The sequence below is a fragment of the Lineus longissimus genome, chromosome 14 (genome assembly GCF_910592395.1).
Source record: "Lineus longissimus chromosome 14, tnLinLong1.2, whole genome shotgun sequence".
Classification (NCBI taxonomy): domain Eukaryota; kingdom Metazoa; phylum Nemertea; class Pilidiophora; order Heteronemertea; family Lineidae; genus Lineus; species Lineus longissimus.
The window spans coordinates 5,840,380-5,860,411 of record NC_088321.1 but is presented as its reverse complement, the minus strand read 5'-3'; the positions used below and the strand labels follow the sequence as shown (position 1 = coordinate 5,860,411).

At 40.7% G+C, this 20,032-nt stretch overlaps 1 protein-coding gene and 1 long non-coding RNA gene across 2 annotated transcripts in view; both read left to right on the top strand.

Moving 5' to 3' along the window:
• LOC135498757 (uncharacterized) lies at positions 1 to 11,534 on the top strand. Its single transcript, XR_010449129.1, has 3 exons — positions 1 to 82; positions 433 to 704; positions 11,474 to 11,534. It is a non-coding gene; the product is annotated as an uncharacterized LOC135498757 (long non-coding RNA).
• Positions 11,533 to 20,032, top strand: part of LOC135498756 (uncharacterized) — a 42,365-nt gene continuing 33,865 nt past the window's right edge. The window contains exons 1-5 of the mRNA XM_064789160.1: positions 11,533 to 11,637; positions 12,107 to 12,237; positions 13,334 to 13,491; positions 16,767 to 16,907; positions 17,150 to 17,276. Coding sequence (XP_064645230.1) covers positions 12,147 to 12,237; positions 13,334 to 13,491; positions 16,767 to 16,907; positions 17,150 to 17,276 — 517 coding nt within the window. The 5' untranslated portion in view covers positions 11,533 to 11,637; positions 12,107 to 12,146. The remainder of the gene's footprint in view (positions 11,638 to 12,106; positions 12,238 to 13,333; positions 13,492 to 16,766; positions 16,908 to 17,149; positions 17,277 to 20,032) is intronic.

Below are 20,032 nucleotides of genomic sequence, written 5' to 3'. Positions count from 1 at the left end.
TAAACATGTTAAATATACTGCGTGTCGAATATCTGTTTTCAGAACAGTCCTGATGGCATCCGACGGGAGCGATTGCGGACAGGTAAGAACATGAGTGGGTGGGGATGACACCGCCGAATATGATACTACGTGGCAATTACAAAATGCCTACGTTTGCTTCTTGGTATGGGCCCTCGATCGGCTCGTGTGGATTAAATACGGTTGTTCAGCATGAAATATTTCTTGTTTCCATCTACTGAAGGTACCAAGCACACATGATGTATACCCAGTAACAAAATATGGGTTATCCAGCACGCCACCTAACTAACCCCCCCCCCTCACATGCAGCGACAATTTGGCCCTGCTCTCAGAAAAATCCCCAATAATAAATGGCCAAAACCACAACACATAATCGAAGAATGGAGAAATAGAGAAATAATATTTTTATTTCAGTCCGTAAAGAAAAAATATCCAACGATGAAACAAAGTTAGAGTGTCTTAAAGAGCAGCAATCGAAGGAAAACGTCATTAAGAAAAAGCTTGAGGAAGCTAATGAGCTTTCTACTCGCTTTCGAGCGCTTAAAGCAAAAGGGCAGCAAACCCCAAAAGACGATGAAGTAGAACAAAACCGTATCGACCAGAAAGAACTTTCAGATGAGCTAAAAAAACAGTCCGATGTCGTTGCTAAGAAATTGGATGACAAGAACAGAATAGAGAAGCGTTTGGTGAGTGTACAACGTATGTTTCAGGAGGGGAAGCCATTTCCAAGATTGCCGAAAATCTTACCAGGCCTTCCAAATAACCTGGCAGCTTGTGCTCGATAGTGCTGCTTGGACTGAGAGAATAACTGTCTCACAAAAAAAACACCAAAATGTGCAATCAATTTTTTGAAATTAACTGTGTCCATCTGGTAGCATCGACAGTATGACAATTTCGAGGTACTTGTGCCATCCTGCCTAGAAATGAATGAATGAATGAATGAATGAATGAATGAATGAATGAATGAATGAATTTTATTACTCAGACCATAATAAAAGGTACAAGAGTACCAAAACATAACTATAATAACATATATACAAGTGAGAAATAAAGGAGGAAAGCACCTATCCTCTATTAACATTATAATTTCTAAAAATTTTCAAAATCTTGCTGCAAAGTATAGCTAATTTCTTAAGTTTTTGTTCTGATGTTTGGTTTAAAGTATGATTCTGATGTTTGGTTTAATGTACTAAATTTGAGCATATTTGGATGGTGGCAAAAATACTGACCAAGGTACCTGTATCTGTCCATTTCAAAATGTGGACAATCAAGTAGGTAATGGAATTCATCTCCAACATCATTTTTATCACAAAGTTGACAAGTATTATTTAACTCTTGGTTATTGCCATTGTAGTTTCGACTTCTAACACCTGGAAGCTTGTTGTTTCCTAGTCGGAATGAAATTTGTGCTTTTACCATAAAATCAGGAAGATCAATCAAGTATTTCTGGATTTCAAACTTGTAGTCCTCATTACACAACAACCTGTACACAGAGCACTTGGGGTGATCAAATATATCTTATACAACGTTGCTTAGATTGATCTGTGAGAAATTGATTAATTTTACATTTTAACCATGAAGGATTGACTGGGTTTCTTTCAACCCATAAATAACCAATTCCACAATTGTTCAAACTGGATTTGTCAAAGGCGCACCATTTGGAGGTCAAGTATCCATGATCATGTTGATCTTTTACAATGTTATACAACAAACTACACCACTTGTCTTTGCTTTTTGGAGATTCCAGTTTTGCCCAATAATTAACCATTCTCTCAATAATTGATACACTGATTGGGTGGCGTCCAAGTTCGTGATAAATCATACAGCTTGGTGTGTATTTGGATACATTTAGAATATACTTACAAAATCTCAAATGGACTCTTTCAAGTACACTGATGTCCTCAAAACCCCAAATTTCGCATCCATATAGAAGTATTGGCAATATGGTTCGATCAAAAAGTTCAAGAGATACATCAATCGGAAGATCTAACTTTTTACAATGCCTTAAAAGGCCGAACATAGCTCTTGAAGCTTGGTCAAACCGTCTTTTTCTGGCTTTGAGATAAGAACCATTATAACTGAAAATAACTCCCAAATAGGTATAATCATCAACGATTTCTAAAACAGTACCCTTGTATACAAATACATGTTTGGCTTTACGCCCTTTGCCTCTGGCAAAAATAACAACCTTAGTTTTAGAACCATTTACTGACAATTTCCATTCATCAATATACTTTCCCAGCAAATTTAAACCCTGCTGTAAATCATTTGCCGTATCAGCTAGGAGAATAGTGTCATCAGCGTACAAAAGAACATATAGTTTAATCCTGTAACCTAGATTTCTGACAAACTCACATGTGCTATAATGATGCAAATGTCTCATGCCTTCAGCTCCATTTTCTTCAAATGAAATGGCCAGGGCCATTGTGCTCACCTCTAACGTGCCGTCATTGTAAAATGGCGGTGCCATAGGAAAACTTTGACCTCTGTGACCTTGAGAAGTAGGTCAAATCAAAAACCCACATTTATGAAATGTATCCTTGCTAGGAGTACCTACCATAAAAATGTTATGAAAATCAGACCACTATTAAACGAGCAATCAAACATTTTAACTTTGGACATTAAATTTGGCCCCCGGGTGGCCAAACTAAGAATTTTTCAAGATGCCCGCCTGGCACCCATATTGGCTATCACATTTGATAAAAAATCAAGGATTTAGTAGAGAGTACATAGATATACATCCAGATCAAATTTGGTTGCAATCCGATCATAAGTTTCGGAGTAATAGTACTGTGTTTATTTTTCAAGATGGCTGCCTGGCGGCCATATTTGATGTCCGAACGGCCGAAATTTTAGGGGTGGAATAGAGAATCCCCAGATACATGTCCACACTGGTTTAAAACCTTCTAGCTAAAATAGATAGGAAACATGCTACTGTTCAGTGAATCAGCAAACTTTGACCTCTGTGACCTTGAAAAGGAGGTCAAATCAAAAACCCGGAGGATATATGATGCACCTTTGCTAGAAGTACCTACCATATTTTTTTCAAAATTCCCCGACTACTATTAAGGAAGATATTGCATATGTTGACTTTTAACGTTTGGCCCCCTGGTGGCCAAACCATGAAACGAATCGGACCGAAACTTGGTCTCCAAGGTGTCATTACATAAAGGTACATGTGTACTAAGTTTCAACTCAATAGCTCTAACAGTTACGAAACGTGCCCTGCTAACGGACGACGGACGACGACGACGTCGACGACGACGACGACGACGACGACGGACGACGGACGCCACGGTATGGGATAAGCTCACCTCTGCTAAGAGGTGAGCTAAAAAGGAAGACAGGTCATTGAGGTAGATAGCAAATAGAAAAGGTGATAAATTTTCACCTTGACGAACACCAATATTACAATCAAAGTTTTCAGTCAAGCCAGTTGGACCTTTGACACATGATTTTGCATTTTCATATAGCTTCATTATTACTCTGATAATTCGACCCTTAATATCGGAACTCAACACTTTCTCCCATAGGCCAGCTCTCCAAACTTAGTCAAATGCTTTAGCATAGTCGACAAAACCACAGTAAATCTTCATACCTTTTGACAGATAGATGTCTAGCAGACAATTTAGAGCAAACATATGATCAATTGTAGAATAACCTGGTCTAAAACCTGCTTTCTCTTTATTTATGAGGTCAATTGATTCGGCAAATTCACCAAGACGGTTGTTGATTACAGCAGTAAACAACTTTCCCAGACAACTTAAAATAGTAATACCCCTATAGTTGCCAGGGTCCTGTTTGTCACCTTTGTTTTTATATAGCCCTTGTACAACACCAACAGTCCAAGCTGAGGGAATAACACCAGTTTTTAGGACCAGGTTGAAAAGTCTACAAAAAATTCCAATCATATTACCCTCCGAGGCTTTGATGTGCTCGTTTGAAATGTAATCAAGGCCCTGAGCTTTACCATTTTTAAGCTTCTTAATAGCTTTTCTGATTTCCTCAATAGTAAATGGCTTGTTCAAGATTTCATTTTCATTCCCGAGTTCTATGTTGATGTTTCCATCGACTGCATGATCTGGCGGAGCCTGATTTAGATTTTTGAAATGGTCATGCAATACTTCTACGGATATCTAGAAAAACGCCGTGACTCCGTGGTGCCCTCTGTCGGACGTCGGGGACTTTAGCGAGTCACGGTGCATGTAAAAATTCGTTTTTCTATTTTAAATCTCGAGAGTGCAATAAACGCAAAGATTATTGATTCAACAATCCTAATTTGATATGTCAAGCCACACACGCGCAAATTCCAAGGACAACTTTTTCCTTTCAGTGTGATGCAAGTCATCCTTGAAAATAAATCTTATTACCAGATGAACACAACACTATTTCGCTGGAGGAATCCAACAACACAATTCTCCTGCCTTACTAAATAACGTTATCTTAGCTCATCAAGCGGGAATTGAAGGCCTGCCAGATTCTTGGCAATCATGGAATTGATTCTCCAGCGGGGTGATGATTCTCGATTTGTTGTATTTGTAATGCTATCTATCAGGTTTAGCTTTTTAGTTCAGTCTGTATGTATTTGACACGGTTCTAGTGTGCCAGTTTTTTTTATAAGTATGTACAATGTACATGCTTGCTTTACCTAGCGTGGATCTAGCTAGCGGGAGGTTTTTTTCTACAGGATGGTTGCTACAATGACGTCACAAATCTCAGGACTTGCATTTTCTAGCAGAAAATATACAAAGTAGAAAGAACAGCTTTAAAAAAAATATGTCGCCCAGGGTGGGATTCGAGCCAGTGATCTACGGCGTGGTAGGCAAACGCTTTACCCATCACTAGGTTAGCTCCCTTAATCGATTTTCTTTGTCTAATAGATACACATATGCTGTTAATATATACACAGTGCTAACCCTACCCCCAGTCCTAACCCTTACCCTAACCTTCCCGGGAGGGGGACACACATCTTTTGCTATGATAATTACTAGTTATAGGCCTACTGTGTTTTAACTCTACTTCACGGGGACAAAAACTGTGAGTCTGAGTGAAGGACCTGGGAGAATGACCAGTCAGGTGCCATTTGATATTCAAAATTTGAAATATTATGTTATTTGCTCCAAACTTGAATATGTTTTTGCATAACTTCAGCCTTGTACGAAACTTATCAAGAGGAAAATAACGACTAAGTACAAGTATCCCCGACCTTTGACTTGTCTTTTAATATTTCCATTTAAATAAAAAAGAAATGAACATATCAAACACTGACGTTAAAACCTTCCTAATCAGGCCAACTCATTGTGTAGTCAGTGTGGGGATTCGGACAGTGTCAGCAAATCACTGTCCGCTACAGTTACCGAAGCGGCTAGCAGACGACACCAAATAAATTGGAAGCAGATGCGGATTCAACCGCAATTAATTTGGCATAGAGCTACAAAAACACCGGTTTTCTTCTTATTCTGGACAGCTTCATCAATAAAAACCTATTGGCAGGTGTGTTTAATCTGTCATCTAGAAATACCAATCAGCAAATCTTGTCGAGTGCCATAGGACAGGAAATATTTGCAGTTGAATCTGCATGTGCTTTGAATTTATTTTGTGTCGTCTGCTGGCCGCTTCGGTAACCATAGGGACAGTGATTTGGTGATACTGTCCGAATCCCTACACTGGTCAAGAGCATGTGCATGGATATTTAAACCGCACATTGCTCATGCATAATGCATAATGCACCAGGCCTATAATAGGCCAATTCACAAACAAGAACTCTTCATGGCTTAATAGATATGGCATTGGCCTGTTAAACATATTGCCCAGGTTCGATTCCCACAACACAACTTTTAAATATGTCGTTTCTACTGTTTTTGGCGATTAAATGTATTTCTGTCAATACTAAAAAAATGCCTTTACTTGAAAATAACTTCAATACCATTCATCTTTCTTTATCCCGAAGAGATATTCTTAAGATTTCTCTCCCATATATTATTAGTCTCGTCACACACACGTGCAATGTGTGGTGATAAAAACCTGAAAAGACGAATGGGTTAAATTTTGGCATGCCGCGTCTGCGCTACCCGGGCTGCTATATAACAATAGTAATAATAACTGTTTGCTGTGGCTGCAGTAGTTATAGTGACAACCTGCAGCTACAATTAGTCCTTCACTTGAGTCTCGGCCAGTTGGCCTCGTTATGGGCACGTTGCCGTAGGCAATGGAGTTGTCTCGCAGTGCGCCGTTGGCCCAGTCCGGCTTGTTTCAGGTCTGTGCGTGTGGTACGCAGTAGGTTTGTGCAATGTGGTCCTTGGCAGAGTTTATAGGTCTTTGAACCTGTGACAGCAAAGTCAAGTGCCCTTTGGGCAGGTGTGTCGGGATCCATGGGAAGAACATGGCACAGCATCGACCATCTTTGTTTTGCAACCTTGGCAGAGAGAGATTCAGTTCGTACAGTGCCTTGGTGCTGATGATGCTTTTCGGCCAGCAGTGACATGTGTCTGCGGTGGCAAGCATCCAGCGTATCTAGCATGGCTTTAGGTATTTATACGGCCCCAGCTATTGCATTTGTAGAGTATGATGGATACGCAATTGGCTTTGTAGAGGTGGAGTCTTGTCTTCAGTGGGATCTTAGTTCGTCTGTTCCACAGTTTCCGCAGGGTATGGAATGCAGTGAAGCCATGTATGCAGCGGGATGTGGTTTTTGCTGTGCCACACAGTAAGGAGCCCAGGGTCTTGTTCCTGCGCCAGCTCTCATTGTCGCGGAGAATCTTCCCGTGTGGATCTTGTTCAGTGGGTTCTGCAAGGTATACATGGCTGAACTCCGTCTTTGTCTCGATCATGAACAAGTTGTTGTAGTTCAGTCTCTCTGCTGCTACTGACTTGAGTTGGTGCAGGGGTTCCTTTTCTTTGTCCAGGAAGTCAACATCATCTGCAATCTCCATTTCGAGTGGCATACCCAGAATGGAGACCGGAGGGTTAGGTCTGGTGAAATTTTCTCGGATGAGAGAGCAGCAGCAGCAAGGTAGCAGGTGAAAAGGACAGATGATAGGCTGACGCCTTGAGGGGAGCCAATTGTGGTCTCGAATGAGTCAAACAGCACGGTACCCGTACCCTGAGCTTTGTCCCTGCTAGTAGTGATCACGCAAGTCCCAGTTCGTCATCGTTGCAGCCTGTTAGTACCAGGACATCTAGGACGCGTTTTCGTCTGATGGTGTCGATAGATCGTGACATGTCGATGCCCATCTCATGGAAGTCCCGTGTCCTTGTCATCACCACTGATGTCAGTATGCGTTGGGCCCATACGATGTCTACGCAGCTCCTGCCTCTTTTGAAACCACTCTAGTAGGGTCCGGTGATTAAGCAGTCGACCTTGTCTCTGATGCGACGCAGCGTCTGTGATGATGGACATGATCTTACGTATGCTGTTTAATAGGGCAATTGGCTGGTCAGCTGGTGGTCCGGGGGGGGGGGCTTTTTTGGCTTGGGCAGTGAGATAAGTGTACCTTCTCCTAGTGTCGCGATTGAAATGTGGTGTTCAAAGAATGAATTGATGGTCTTGGCCAGTGGGTGGGAGACGATGTTCTTCGAGTGTTTGGATAGCTCGCTGTTAATACCGCCTGGGCCGGCAGCACGATTGTTTTGAAGAGCAATGATTGCAGCCTTGACTTCCTCTTAGATAGAATAGAATAGAAAACTAGCGTCCATTATATTCTTGTTAATTTCTTACCAATTAATTTCTTACCAATATTAATCATTGTAAGATCTTGTGAGATTTTTAAAAGTAATTACTTTCTTGGCAATTTTTTTCTTATAATTTCTTGCTAAGAAAAATATTAATCGCTGTTTTTTTTGGACCTGGTAAAGGTACTAAATAACTAAACTACTTTACCTGCTCCAACTCGACTTGACGGTTCTTGAAGTTTCTGCTGCTAGAAAACTCCATAAAACGGTAGCTGGAAACCTCCTCATATAATTAATTTCGTCGTTATCAAAAATGCGTGGTCTCTGTGGTCACGTAGGCTGATCATGTCCTTGATGACATTGGCTGTGTCAGTCAGATTGACATTTGCGTGTCTAAGAAAATCATGTTTGTTTAAATATATGTTCATGATATCATATTAAGGGGTGCCTGCCTTTGCACACACGGCATTGATGTTATTGGCCACATGTGAGTTGCTTCCGCTAAAGGCAAGCTTACCGCTCATTCTTAGCAAAGGATTAGTGCTCCTTGCTATAACAACAAGAGGTCCAAGGGCCTGGCGCTCAGCTGAGTTAATATCATTAATATCTTCCCGGTGTTTAGTTCATTATGCATGAAAATGGCATGCTCCATGGTATTTGATATCCTTTTGCGTTCACTACGGTACCAATGTTTTTGGTTGACATAATTATGCCACTGTTCATTCCTCAATCCTGATCATAATTCGGGTGAAATCATCGTATGAAAATATTTACCGTAACATGAAGTTAATGCCCTGAATGAGCATACTCATTGTCATAGCCTCGTTTACAAGTACGAAGTATTTTCCCGCAAATATTCAAAACTGCTTGGCTCCTTGCCAGTTAAATAACATGTGACTGTACACAAAATAGAAAACTTTGATGGAAATTGTAAATCATTTTTTTATCTATCAGGGGAAAACAAGCTGATGATGATCAAGTAAATCATTCATGAGAAATCGTTTTGTTGCTGAAGCTTGCATGACGAAGTTAATGCTAAACCTTTTCTTGCGCTCTACTGCGCCACCGTAGTTTTCTATTTAGACCAGCGATGACGTCATTTCTGGTAATTCCCTACGTTGTCCAATGAGCGCTTTTTAAAATGTGCCATTTGGTATTGTACAGTATGCAATGTATTTTTTTCAGCGCTGCCAGTTGCCGAACAGAATGCCGTACTCCCTCAATTTCCAATCAATTTTTATGGGAGTGACATTATTGTATTGCTTAGAATGTCTACTTTTTACTCATGAAAGAATTGTAGAACTGTTGGACCTCTGGTTCTCTAGTAAACGAGCGGAATGCGAAAATCTAAGATGGCGGCTGGCGGCCATATTGGATTTTGGAACGCGCCAAAAAACAATAGGGACCCTTTGACACACTAGGCCTACACCCCCTAAAAATTTCAAGTCCGCCAAGCAAGGGGTTCTTGAGTTATAGTCTGGAATTCAGTGCGGCAGATGCGGCGGACGCGGCGGACGCGGCGGCGGCCGGAAACCACCTAAGAACATAATGCCCCCACTTTAGCGGGGGCATAATTATGCGATCGCCTGGAATCAGTCATAGAATATCTTGTACTCAGGAAGTTAAAGACTAGTCACTGCCGGGAAGCTAGTGCAATCTGCTAGAATCAGTCACAGAATATCCATTGCTTACATGCTAATGAATAACAACTGTCAGGCTATTTATCTCATCTCCTGATGTCTGTCACAGAATATCCAATGCTCGGATATCAATGAATAGCAACTGCGTGGCTATTTATCTCATCTCTTATCTTATCTCATCTCAGCAAAAATCTAAGATGGCGGCTGGAGGCCATTTTGGATTCTGGAATGCGCCCAAAATCGATAGAGAAACTCCCCTACTGAAGAACATTACACCACAAAAGTTTGAAGTGTGTCAAACCTCTAGTTCTTCAGTTAACAATCGGAATACCAAAATCTATTAAGTTGGCTGCTGGCAGCCATATTGGATTTTGGAACACGCCCAAAATCGATAGAGAGCATCCCCTGAATGATCATTGCACCACAAAAGTTTGAAGTGTGTCAAACCTCTAGTTCTTCAGTTAACAATCGGAATACCAAAATCTAAGTTGGCTGCTGGCAGCCATATTGAATTTTGGGTCAGGCCCAAAATCGACAGGGAACCTCCCCTACACAACCTCATCACACCACATAAGTTTCAGGTCTGTCACTCACTTGGTTCTTGAGTTACAGGTCGGAATGCGAAAAACCAAGTCGGGCCTGGCAGCCATCTTGGATTTCAGATCGGGCCCAAAATGGATAGGGAACCTCCCCTATGTGGTAATAACACCACATAAGTTTTAGGTCTGTCACTCACTCAGTTCTTAATTTACGGGGCGGAATACAAATCACCAAGTCGGGGACCTGGTGGCCATCTTTGATTTCGGGTCGAGCCCAAAATCGATAGGGAACCTCCCCTACCATAGACCATTACGCCACAAAATTTGAAGACTGTTGGACCTCCGGTTCTCCAGTAAACGAGCGGAATGCGAAAATCTAAGATGGTGGCTGGCGGCCATCTTTGATTTCGGATCGGGCCCAAAATCGCTAGGGAACCTCCCCTACCATAGACCATTACGCCACAAAAGTTTGAAGACTGTTGGATCTCCGGTTCTCCAGTTAACGAGCGGAATGCGAAAATCTAAGATGGTGGCTGGCGGCCATCTTTGATTTCGGGTCGGGCCCAAAATCGATAGGGAACCTCCCCTACCATAGACCATCACACCACAAAAGTTTTAAGACTGTTGGACCTCGGGTTTTTAGTAAACGAGCGGAATGCGAAAATCTAAGATGGCGGCTGGCGGCCATATTGGATTTTGGAACGCGCCAAAAAACAATAGGGACCCTTTGACACACTAGGCCTACACCCCCTAAAAATTTCAAGTCAGCCGAGCAAGGGGTTCTTGAGTTATAGTCTGGAATTCAGTGCAGCGGACGCGGACGCGGCGGCGGCGGCCGGAAACCACCTAAGAACATAATGCCCCCACTTTAGCGGGGGCATAATAAGGTGCGGTTGGTTAGGGTGAAAAATAATCTGTGCTTCCCCGGCCGGCAAGCTGTACAAACAGAGTGAAAACTATGCTACTGACCCGGAACTGAATTCTCCGGCAGACCACTCCAACTTCATCGGTTGGAATGCACAAAGTCTAAGTGGAACAGGTTCGCCAGTGCAGTGCACGGACCGGCGTGCATTCACTGCAGCCATGCAACACAACCGCGTGGCTAACTTGGGAGGGGCTCAATTCTGAACTTCTCTGGCTTGTCAAAAGATATTTCCACTTCTCAAACTGCTTCAACGGTTTACTAAAATCTTCACTCCAACTAGTTTCTTCACCTCGATCACGTTACGTTCTTGTACTTTTCGTCCGTATTTGCGTCATAGAATACTCATAAACCCGGAGCTCTAAAATTGTATGACCGCCATCCTTGAGCCTCGTTTTCGCCTCCAACCTTGAGCCTCAATTTCGCCACGACACCAACTTTTTCCGTATAACAGGGACTTATTCAACCGGCACCTATATATCATGTACATACTTAGTCTTACATGAACGTAAAAGGGAGAAAAGGCAACCAAATTGAATCCACTTGGCATCCACCCTAGCCAGGTGTGGGGCCCCATTCCCTCCCTGTCTACTGCGCTGGATGCTTGTCTCTTGCATGGATTATTTTGATAAACCTTATACCCAGGCCAATTTTTTAGTTTCGCCTCTCTACTACATGTATAGGATGAAGAGACAAAGAAGGACGAAGCCCTTTGTATCTACCTTAGTACTTCCATTGATGACGACCAATATCAAAAGCTAGGTTTTGATAAGGCGCTCACTAGCGTGATTGGGCCGGAGACAAAAACTACCAGAACAATCACTGACCTTTGGAATATCTTAAAGAGGTAGGCTAAAAGCACGAGACAAATGTAAGAAAATAGCTATTTAAGTTTTCTTGGACATCGTATGGTTTGACAAAAGTTGAACCAGGGACATGCAGTCAAAGTCATCATTTCAATAGTCATCATGTTATAGTCATTTTTACACTGGAGAGGCGAGGTCAACATTTCCCCCATTTGATCTTGCATGTTGTCAAAAAACGCATCAATTAATCCTGGCAATTATCGCGCAAAATATGAATTACAAATACCTTCAATTTTTTTAAACTCCAAAGTTGGAGTGATGACTCATCCAGGTACCCTCTGCTCCTGCATAGTTCCATAATTCCTGGCAGTGTACACTATATGAACCTATTCTTGTTGTGTCCAAGAGCAAATAATAAGGTGACCTGCGCATGCATGGTTTTAATAGCGGTGACATCTGACAATACCTGCATCTGTTTTCACATTACAAGTACTTTTATTTCCTTTTCAGAAGTGGTACAATAGAGATCGCCGATTACGATTGCCTAAGTATGTGGCTGATATACTTTAGTGATATATTTGATGAGAGCCACATGATAGATGAAATAAACGAAACAGCAGATGCCATTTTGGACGCATACGGTAGGTGAATCCCAAAAAGAGACAAACTCCTCCTACGGGCAGTAGGTTTGTTTTCATTCACTTGTTTATAATTAAGGAGTGTCGATCTCATCAACACAAACAGCAATAGTGAAGAAGTTTAGTTTTATCGTTTTTTCGAACTTGTTTTTACAATTTTTTTGGAGGGTTACTGTAGCAGGGATAAAACGTCGGCTGGTTTGACGTGTTAACTACAGTAGAACCTCCCGTAGTGGCCACCTCTCTATTAAGGACACCCTCTCTATTAAGGACACTACTTTTGGTCCCAAATTGTGTGTTTCCATTCAATTTGACCTCTCTAATCAGGACACCTCTATATTAAGGACAGCACTTGTTAGTCCCGAGGGTGTCTTTAATAGAGAGGTTCTACTGTATAATGTATTGCAGGCAATACCCAGTGCTGTGCCCCGGTCGCGCTTTTTTTTCCAAACGACATATCCATTGCAATTGTTATCACTATATTCGTAGTTCCTCTGGCTCTTCTACTATAAAGAGGGTGCCGCGCGTATAATCGTTTCGTAAATTGACTTAGAATAAGGATCTGTGTACTGCTATAGTATGGACAAATTTTCGACAGTTGGTAGCTGTCGCAGTGGCTACATGGGTGGAGCAGTTTGTTTAGCATCCCGAAGATCACTGGATCGAATTTCGCCTTACGCACTTTTTTCATACAGTCTCTCTACATTCTTTGTTAACTTTTTGGTAGAAATCGTTATTAGTCCAAATGGAAATTATGCTTGGATCAAGGATGTGTCGTTTGGGGAAAAAAATGTCGCGCCTCTGTCGTTGAAGAGTAGATTGCTTACATGACGTAATCAGTCCAGCATGCATCGATTTTGAAACCCTTTGATGGCATTACCATGGAGGTCCATTTCCGTGTCACATAGACTTAACTTGATACACATGAAATGAATTTTAAATGATTTGCATTTTTTTATTTGGAAATTTTGTTTTGATTGACCAATTGAGTAATGAATTCCGTTCATGAATATTTGATGTATAATATGGCGAAATTTTAAAATATGCTGCTACTTTGATTTTTTTTTTACTTCACATGACTTTTATGATATTTTTACAGACACAAAGGAGGAGCGAAGCTTTTCGGATTATCAACAGATAAATAACGGTGTCCTCGGTGGAGGTGGTTTCGGCATAGTTCACTTGTACCAACATAACAATACCGATGAACAGATCGCGGTCAAGGAACTAAAATCCCACCCAAATGAAACAACCAAGGTTAGTTCAACGTCAGATAATCACTTTGAGCCTTAGTGCGATTAGGATTAAGTGTAAAGGGAGTGCAAGTGTATTCTGTCGTTGAAAAGAGAAACATACATTCGTATTTCGAATTGACCTCTACATTTTACTTTGTATTGACCTACTTTGAGTAAAGTCACTTGTAGCTTTCTTCCACTTCATGAACATCCTGGAAGCGGCTTCTTTAATGCGCGACTGAATCATTGCAATGTTTTTGATAACGAATTTACAAAACAGTTTTTGTGAGGCAAGCTAGACCCTTTTAGTTGAACTTTGGAGGTTTGCACACATAACTCGTCTGCCATCACGGCCATTGTTTCTCCAAATAGAAAAGCTAGGTAGTTTAAAACTAAATACGATTCAGAAAAGGCTCGCGTTATGGCTCAGACATTTTATTAAGGGTATCTTTTCACTGATCAATGCGATGCATGGACCGACGACCATGACCATGAGTTCACCTTGCTTCCCTGTAACTTTGGCAGAATTGTAACTGAAATAAAAATACACTGACAATGTTAGTTATAACAAGCCGAGTCGAGAGAACAGCGAGCCATGGGCAAGATCGAAACTTAGAAAAAAAAGACGATTGAGAAATGTTAGCCATGTTCTGCCGAAACGGCCAAGGAAGTACTGGCTGCATCCAATTCAACATGTACAATGGAACAAACCGAGGAGATTTAAGATCTTAAAGACATTGTGATTAGTTCAAGGCTTATTTTAGACTGACATGACAAAAATACTATGTCGTTTTGCAGATTTCATTAATGCCGGTGTTACCTCTAAAATGGTCATTCCTAAAAAAAGAATATCAATATGGTGTAATTTGCAGAGAAAAAAAACACCTGTTGGTCCTGTGGATAGAGCGAACAGATTGAAAAATGTGCTTTGATTTTATGCGTGCATCACCGAGTATCTCGCCGAATTATTTACTTCAAAATAAATTGCATATTATGTCTTATTGTCCATGCTACCAGTTCGACGCAGGCTGGTGAATTGTTTTAGTAAATTTACTAAGGAGCGAACTTGTTGGCTGTTTTCTCTTTCATATTTGATATAGCCATTCTCGCAGGGCTTGAATACCCATCATTTGGGCTAAACTCCTCTCTGGAGGACTGCGAATTAACCAACCAGAACCAGAACTAAATATCAAGATAAGATTCTGCTAACAGGCTGGCCTTGTTTCATCTATTACTTGTAGTTACAAACATTAAACATGCAAACATTTTCGAGGCGATTTTAGCATGATAGGAAAATTAACGGGTGACCGAATTTTTACCTTGCTGAGACCGAGCGTTTGTAGCATAATGCTATTATGACAGATTGATAGATAACCTGCTAAAACTGTAACTGTTACTTTGATTTGGTAAGGTAGGCTGATGGTGGTTTTTAAACCCTAGATTGTTTACTTGGGCCATGTAGTCAGCTTCATTCGAGTATGGTGGCACGTGACGAAGATTTCTCACTATTTTCGAGATTTGAAAAGAAGTGGTGATAGATCTGTATCAGTTATATTTTCACCCTGCAATATTTTTTAGTCAATAATGATGATAACTCCATATTGTATCCTTATAGAGAAAAAAAGCAAATCTCAATCTGAAAATAATAAATACACAGAACTATCCGCGGAACCAACTTTCATGACACTTATTTATTTTTCCGATTAATTATACAAGAAAGGGTAAAATAAAACCTCTTAGGGGTTAAGCTGACAACCAGAAGTATGGGAAAAGTCCTTGGATGGAATCTTTGGGGTATCCTCGGGGACAACCTTAGTAGGTCCTGTAAAGGGTAGACTGTGCAAGGAACCTGCCTTCTACAAGTTGCTGTTTTAACCGTTGGGTGACTTTCAATTAATTTCATTTAAAAATTGAGGGCTTAAAATTTTTTTTTTGGCGGGGGGGTTGGAGATCATGATAGATTAAAATATCATTTTTTTATGATTAATCGCGGCTTTGCAGTGTCAGTCATAAACAAATAAAACACGCTAAGAGGCATCTACATGTCTCATAACGAATTATTTAGCAGCTCGCATTACCGTTAAAATAACAGTTATATTATAGCCTGCTCCGTATTGTCCCATACTGTCCTGTAACCCCGTAGGAACTTATCGCTCCACTAAAGCCTTTATTTCCCCACACCTGACAGAGATATCTAGGTATCGGAGAAACACTGTCCCAATTTCTTATGCAAATGCATCAAACAAATAATCATCTGTTGTGTTAAGCACGTTTTGCACTCCGTTGAATTTTTTTCCTGTTAGGTGTCCCGTAGTCTATCCATGTACCATACAATAGGGACCATCGTAGTCCAACAGAGGGAGCTAAATGTATTTTGATTGCGACAACAACTGACCTTAGTTTTCACTACATTGGCCCTATTTTTCGGTTCGATCCCAATGTTTCAACAATAGATTTGAATTTTTCATATTTAGTTTACAAACCAGAAAAGCAGAAATACATGTATATTGAATTAGACATTTACATAATTTTACAAAATCAACAAAGTTCATGCGACGAAATGAGCTTTCCCAGCCTGGTAAAACTACGCGCCTCCCTGCGAGGTCTCGCGATATTTGGGTGGTCGACCATCGCTCCGGTCAAAAGTAGCTACAATCCAACCCTGCGTCAGGAATTGGCGGAGGCACAATGTCTTTGGGCGAGGCTGGAGCTTTTACTCATGTAAACGATAATGGCAGAAACACAGGCGAGCCTTGCGCCATCGTTCATATCAGAATTGAACGAAGCCTTTGCATCACGATGTCACATTGACCACGTTTGAACAACATCGCGCGATATGTCGTGAGTTGAACATTTTACTGGAGTGCTGACTACACACCACTGTCGTATTTATAGAGTTGATAATTTAAAATTGGAAAAGGATTTAGCGAACTGTATGTCTATTATGAAATTGTTTACATTTGCAACCTTATGGGTTTCAAAAAGAAGCCACTATATAACGCTCAATCGAACTTGACCAGTAGGAAGTTTCTATGTGGCGACTCAGCCGGGAATCAAACCCACAACCTCTTGATCATAACACCGACGCTCTGCCACCTGCGCCTGTAAGGGTATTACTAGGGTCTATGGTGCAACAAATTTTAATCGCTAATCAAGTAGTTCCCGGATGGAGAGGTTGACCTATGATGGCAACCGAGAGCTCACGAAAGTTAACTTTGCCACATGTGGTCATGGTCGCATGTTTCTGTGACAGAAATCGTTAGTTAATAATTGTTATAAACAAATTTCATTTTGCAGGAAGATAAAGCCTTTGAGGTTGAGGTGAGAATAATGCGCGAGCTCAGTCGATTCGACCATCCCAATATCGTTCGATATTTCTTTGAGCATACTGATGTGGGATCCGGCAAGTTTTACATTGGAATGGAATATATGACCGGGGTAAGATCCAATTACTACAAACAATGGAATTAGTTGTGTGCCCGATATATAGTCTCTGGTCCGTTTTGAACAGTGCCACATTCCCGAACCCACATACGAGTCTGGGTAGCTCATTAATTTGAAGGCAATGGTCAGCCTGGTGTGATGTTCTTTACTAAATAATGATCTTCAAAATGTCAAAACACGTTGCGGATGAATTTAGCAACTACCATATACTTAACGATTGATTGATTGTTCGATAGGGATCTTTGGCAGGGAAGATTAAAAAAACACCTCTTCCTGAAGATGACCTAAGGCACTACACGCATCAGATCCTCTGTGGCGTTAAGTTCCTCCATGAGAAGCACATAGCCCATCGGGATATCAAACGTAAGTAGGCCAAAACATGATCAGGTTGATAATATAAAAATCAGATCGGTCAATATCGTTAACATCTCTTTAAATGTCTTAATCCGTGAACATGACATATGGAGTTCCAAGGTTTTACAAGTGCGAATGTTTAAATGCGTGCCCCTGCAGTTAATCTTGTAAATGATTTGAACATAATCAAATTCATGGATTGCAGCTACTACCACTATATTCGCCAGAAAAAGGCATCGAGCATTGAAAAAAAAATTTAATGAAAAGTTAATGAAAATGATTTATTCAATCTGTTTGTGCCGATGTCTACTCGCAACTTTGAGTCGATTCTCTACAAGAATCAATTCTCTACAAGAATCGGCTTTAACTGCAGTGCAAATCCGCCATTGCTGACGTCATTGGCGCCAAAACTATTTCTTTTAACTCTTTCAGCCCGTATCCCTTTTTGCAAGCGTTAATCTGAAAACTCTAGCGTTTTTACTGAAAGAGACAGTTTTAAGAAAGAAAAAAAGCATTCAGCCTATATCAGCAAACTTGGTGTCACTGTGTAGCTCCTTCCTTCTTCTTTTCATAAACATATCCATAAAGTCAATCACACACAAATTTTAGTAACCCACAATAAATATCAGTCTTTTTGTCCTTCAGAATTTTCCGAAGAATTGGCAAGAATATATGTACACAAACAAAATTTGATGAAAGTTCCAAAATCCACTAAGATGCATAACTGATACACCAGAACTGTCTGTAAGGGCATATATAGACACACAAATAAAATGTAGCAGAGACATGTATTTATCCACAGGCGGAAGTGTGGCACTGACAGTCATAGTCCGTACTGAACTGTGAAGCTGTGGTAAATACATGACTGTGATGGGTGAAAGTGGATTTATTCTTCAATCTTTCGTGGATTCTTAATCTACAGAGCCAGGCCATAACAGGGATATACTTTTTGATAATTAATTTAAGGAAATATTGTCTCACTAGCCAGTTTAGAACTTGTGTATTCTAATAGGCCCATATCAGTCCGCGAGTGACGATTTGATGGCAATGCTGTACACAAATCAATTTTTCTCAGGCAATCGGTATCGGAATGTTTTGAATTTTTACTATTATTTCGATAAAAGCCTCTTCATAACACATATAAAATTTGGTGGGAATTAAAACACCCTTGGTGTACTTTTTTCATCAACCTATATTCATTAAAATGTACACAGAATGTACATGCTGGCTAATAGAGGTCTCTAGCTTTTACCTACAGCAGTGATGTGATTTGATTTGATTTGATTTTACCCCATTCTTGCAAAATCGGAGTTCTCAGCGCAGACGATAGATCACAGCTCAGAGTGCCATCTACGATCAACTGACGAATCTACAAATGATTGGACTCGGAGCGAAAGCAATCTGGCAGTTCTTTCCCGAAGCCCCGATAGCTAGCCCGCTGGTGACGCAAAAATTACAGCGAGAGTTTTAAACTGCGAACGTGTATACGGTCCACGGCTTTGAGATCAAGCATGCCCTACCGTATACGGTCTGCGAGCTGAAAGAGTTAAGCTTGATTCGAAACACTTTTTCAAAAAGGCTAGTTAAACATTAAAATCAGCTACTAATATTCTTTATCAACTTGATGAGCTAAATAAATACGATAAAAAAAGAAAACAACGCATGACTATAATGAAATGTAACATCATATCAAGAAAAACTTTTTTGCAGAGGCCCGACCTCGTTGCAATCACCGTGTGAGTTTTCAATATGTCGACGTCATATTTTTTAGAGTGAATACGTCGCCAAACCTTGTCCCGAGTTGCCCCTCTACCGAATTGGATGCTTGATGTCGTGCTAAAGTAATAAACTGATGATAATGACACAGGCTTTTAATACTTGCGGTAACAAAATCTACCATGACACGCCGGGAAATGACGATGGGCCTACTCGTAGAGTTGCAGGCATTATTGATGTTTAGCGACAATGTTGCAAGTGCAATATAGGACGATAGGCGATCAATTTGCTGGTTGTAAGTCAGAGAGTTGATAGAAAGCAGCTGTCTTGTGATCGATCAGCCGACGTCGACTCATAATGATCATCGGAGCCTCGAAAAGTAGTCAACTCCTGCCGTGGAAAGCGATGTATTGTTATGGCACCCCGGCGAGCTTCGGTTGATTGTTTTATTGCAGATTTAGCTAGTAACGTGATCCATATATCTAAGCGACGTTTGACTTATGATTCACAAGTAAATACTTTAAAAGGCATTTTGCACCTTAGCGCGTTAGCCTACTTCTTTACATTTTCACAGCCTGAGAAAATGTACCTTCTCCATATCCTTCCCCATTTCCTGTTTAAAAGTGTCGCGCAGATCAGTTTGCTATGGGTTCAGCCAAATGAAAATGTCGACAAGCAAGGGCCTTCAACAGGGTTCCAATCAGAAACCCGCGTAAAATTTGCTGATGCATTTGTTGGGCAGGAAGGCCATTGTATTACTCGTAAAAAATTCACTACGACAACAGAAAACAGTACATTTTTCTATAGTTATTTTATTTTATGTATTTTTGATAATTGTAATAGTAAACCAGATAGCATAGAATGATGGCCATGCGTTTCGTACAGTATACTTTGACCGTAACCACTTTAAGTACTAAACAACGTTACTTATGGATATTTGGGAGCGATGAGGATAATTGATGCGTCATTAGAACGATATTCTAAAACACCTGGATTTAGAATGAACCACACTTTATAGTGTAAATGCACTAGGCGCCAACGAAGCCTCG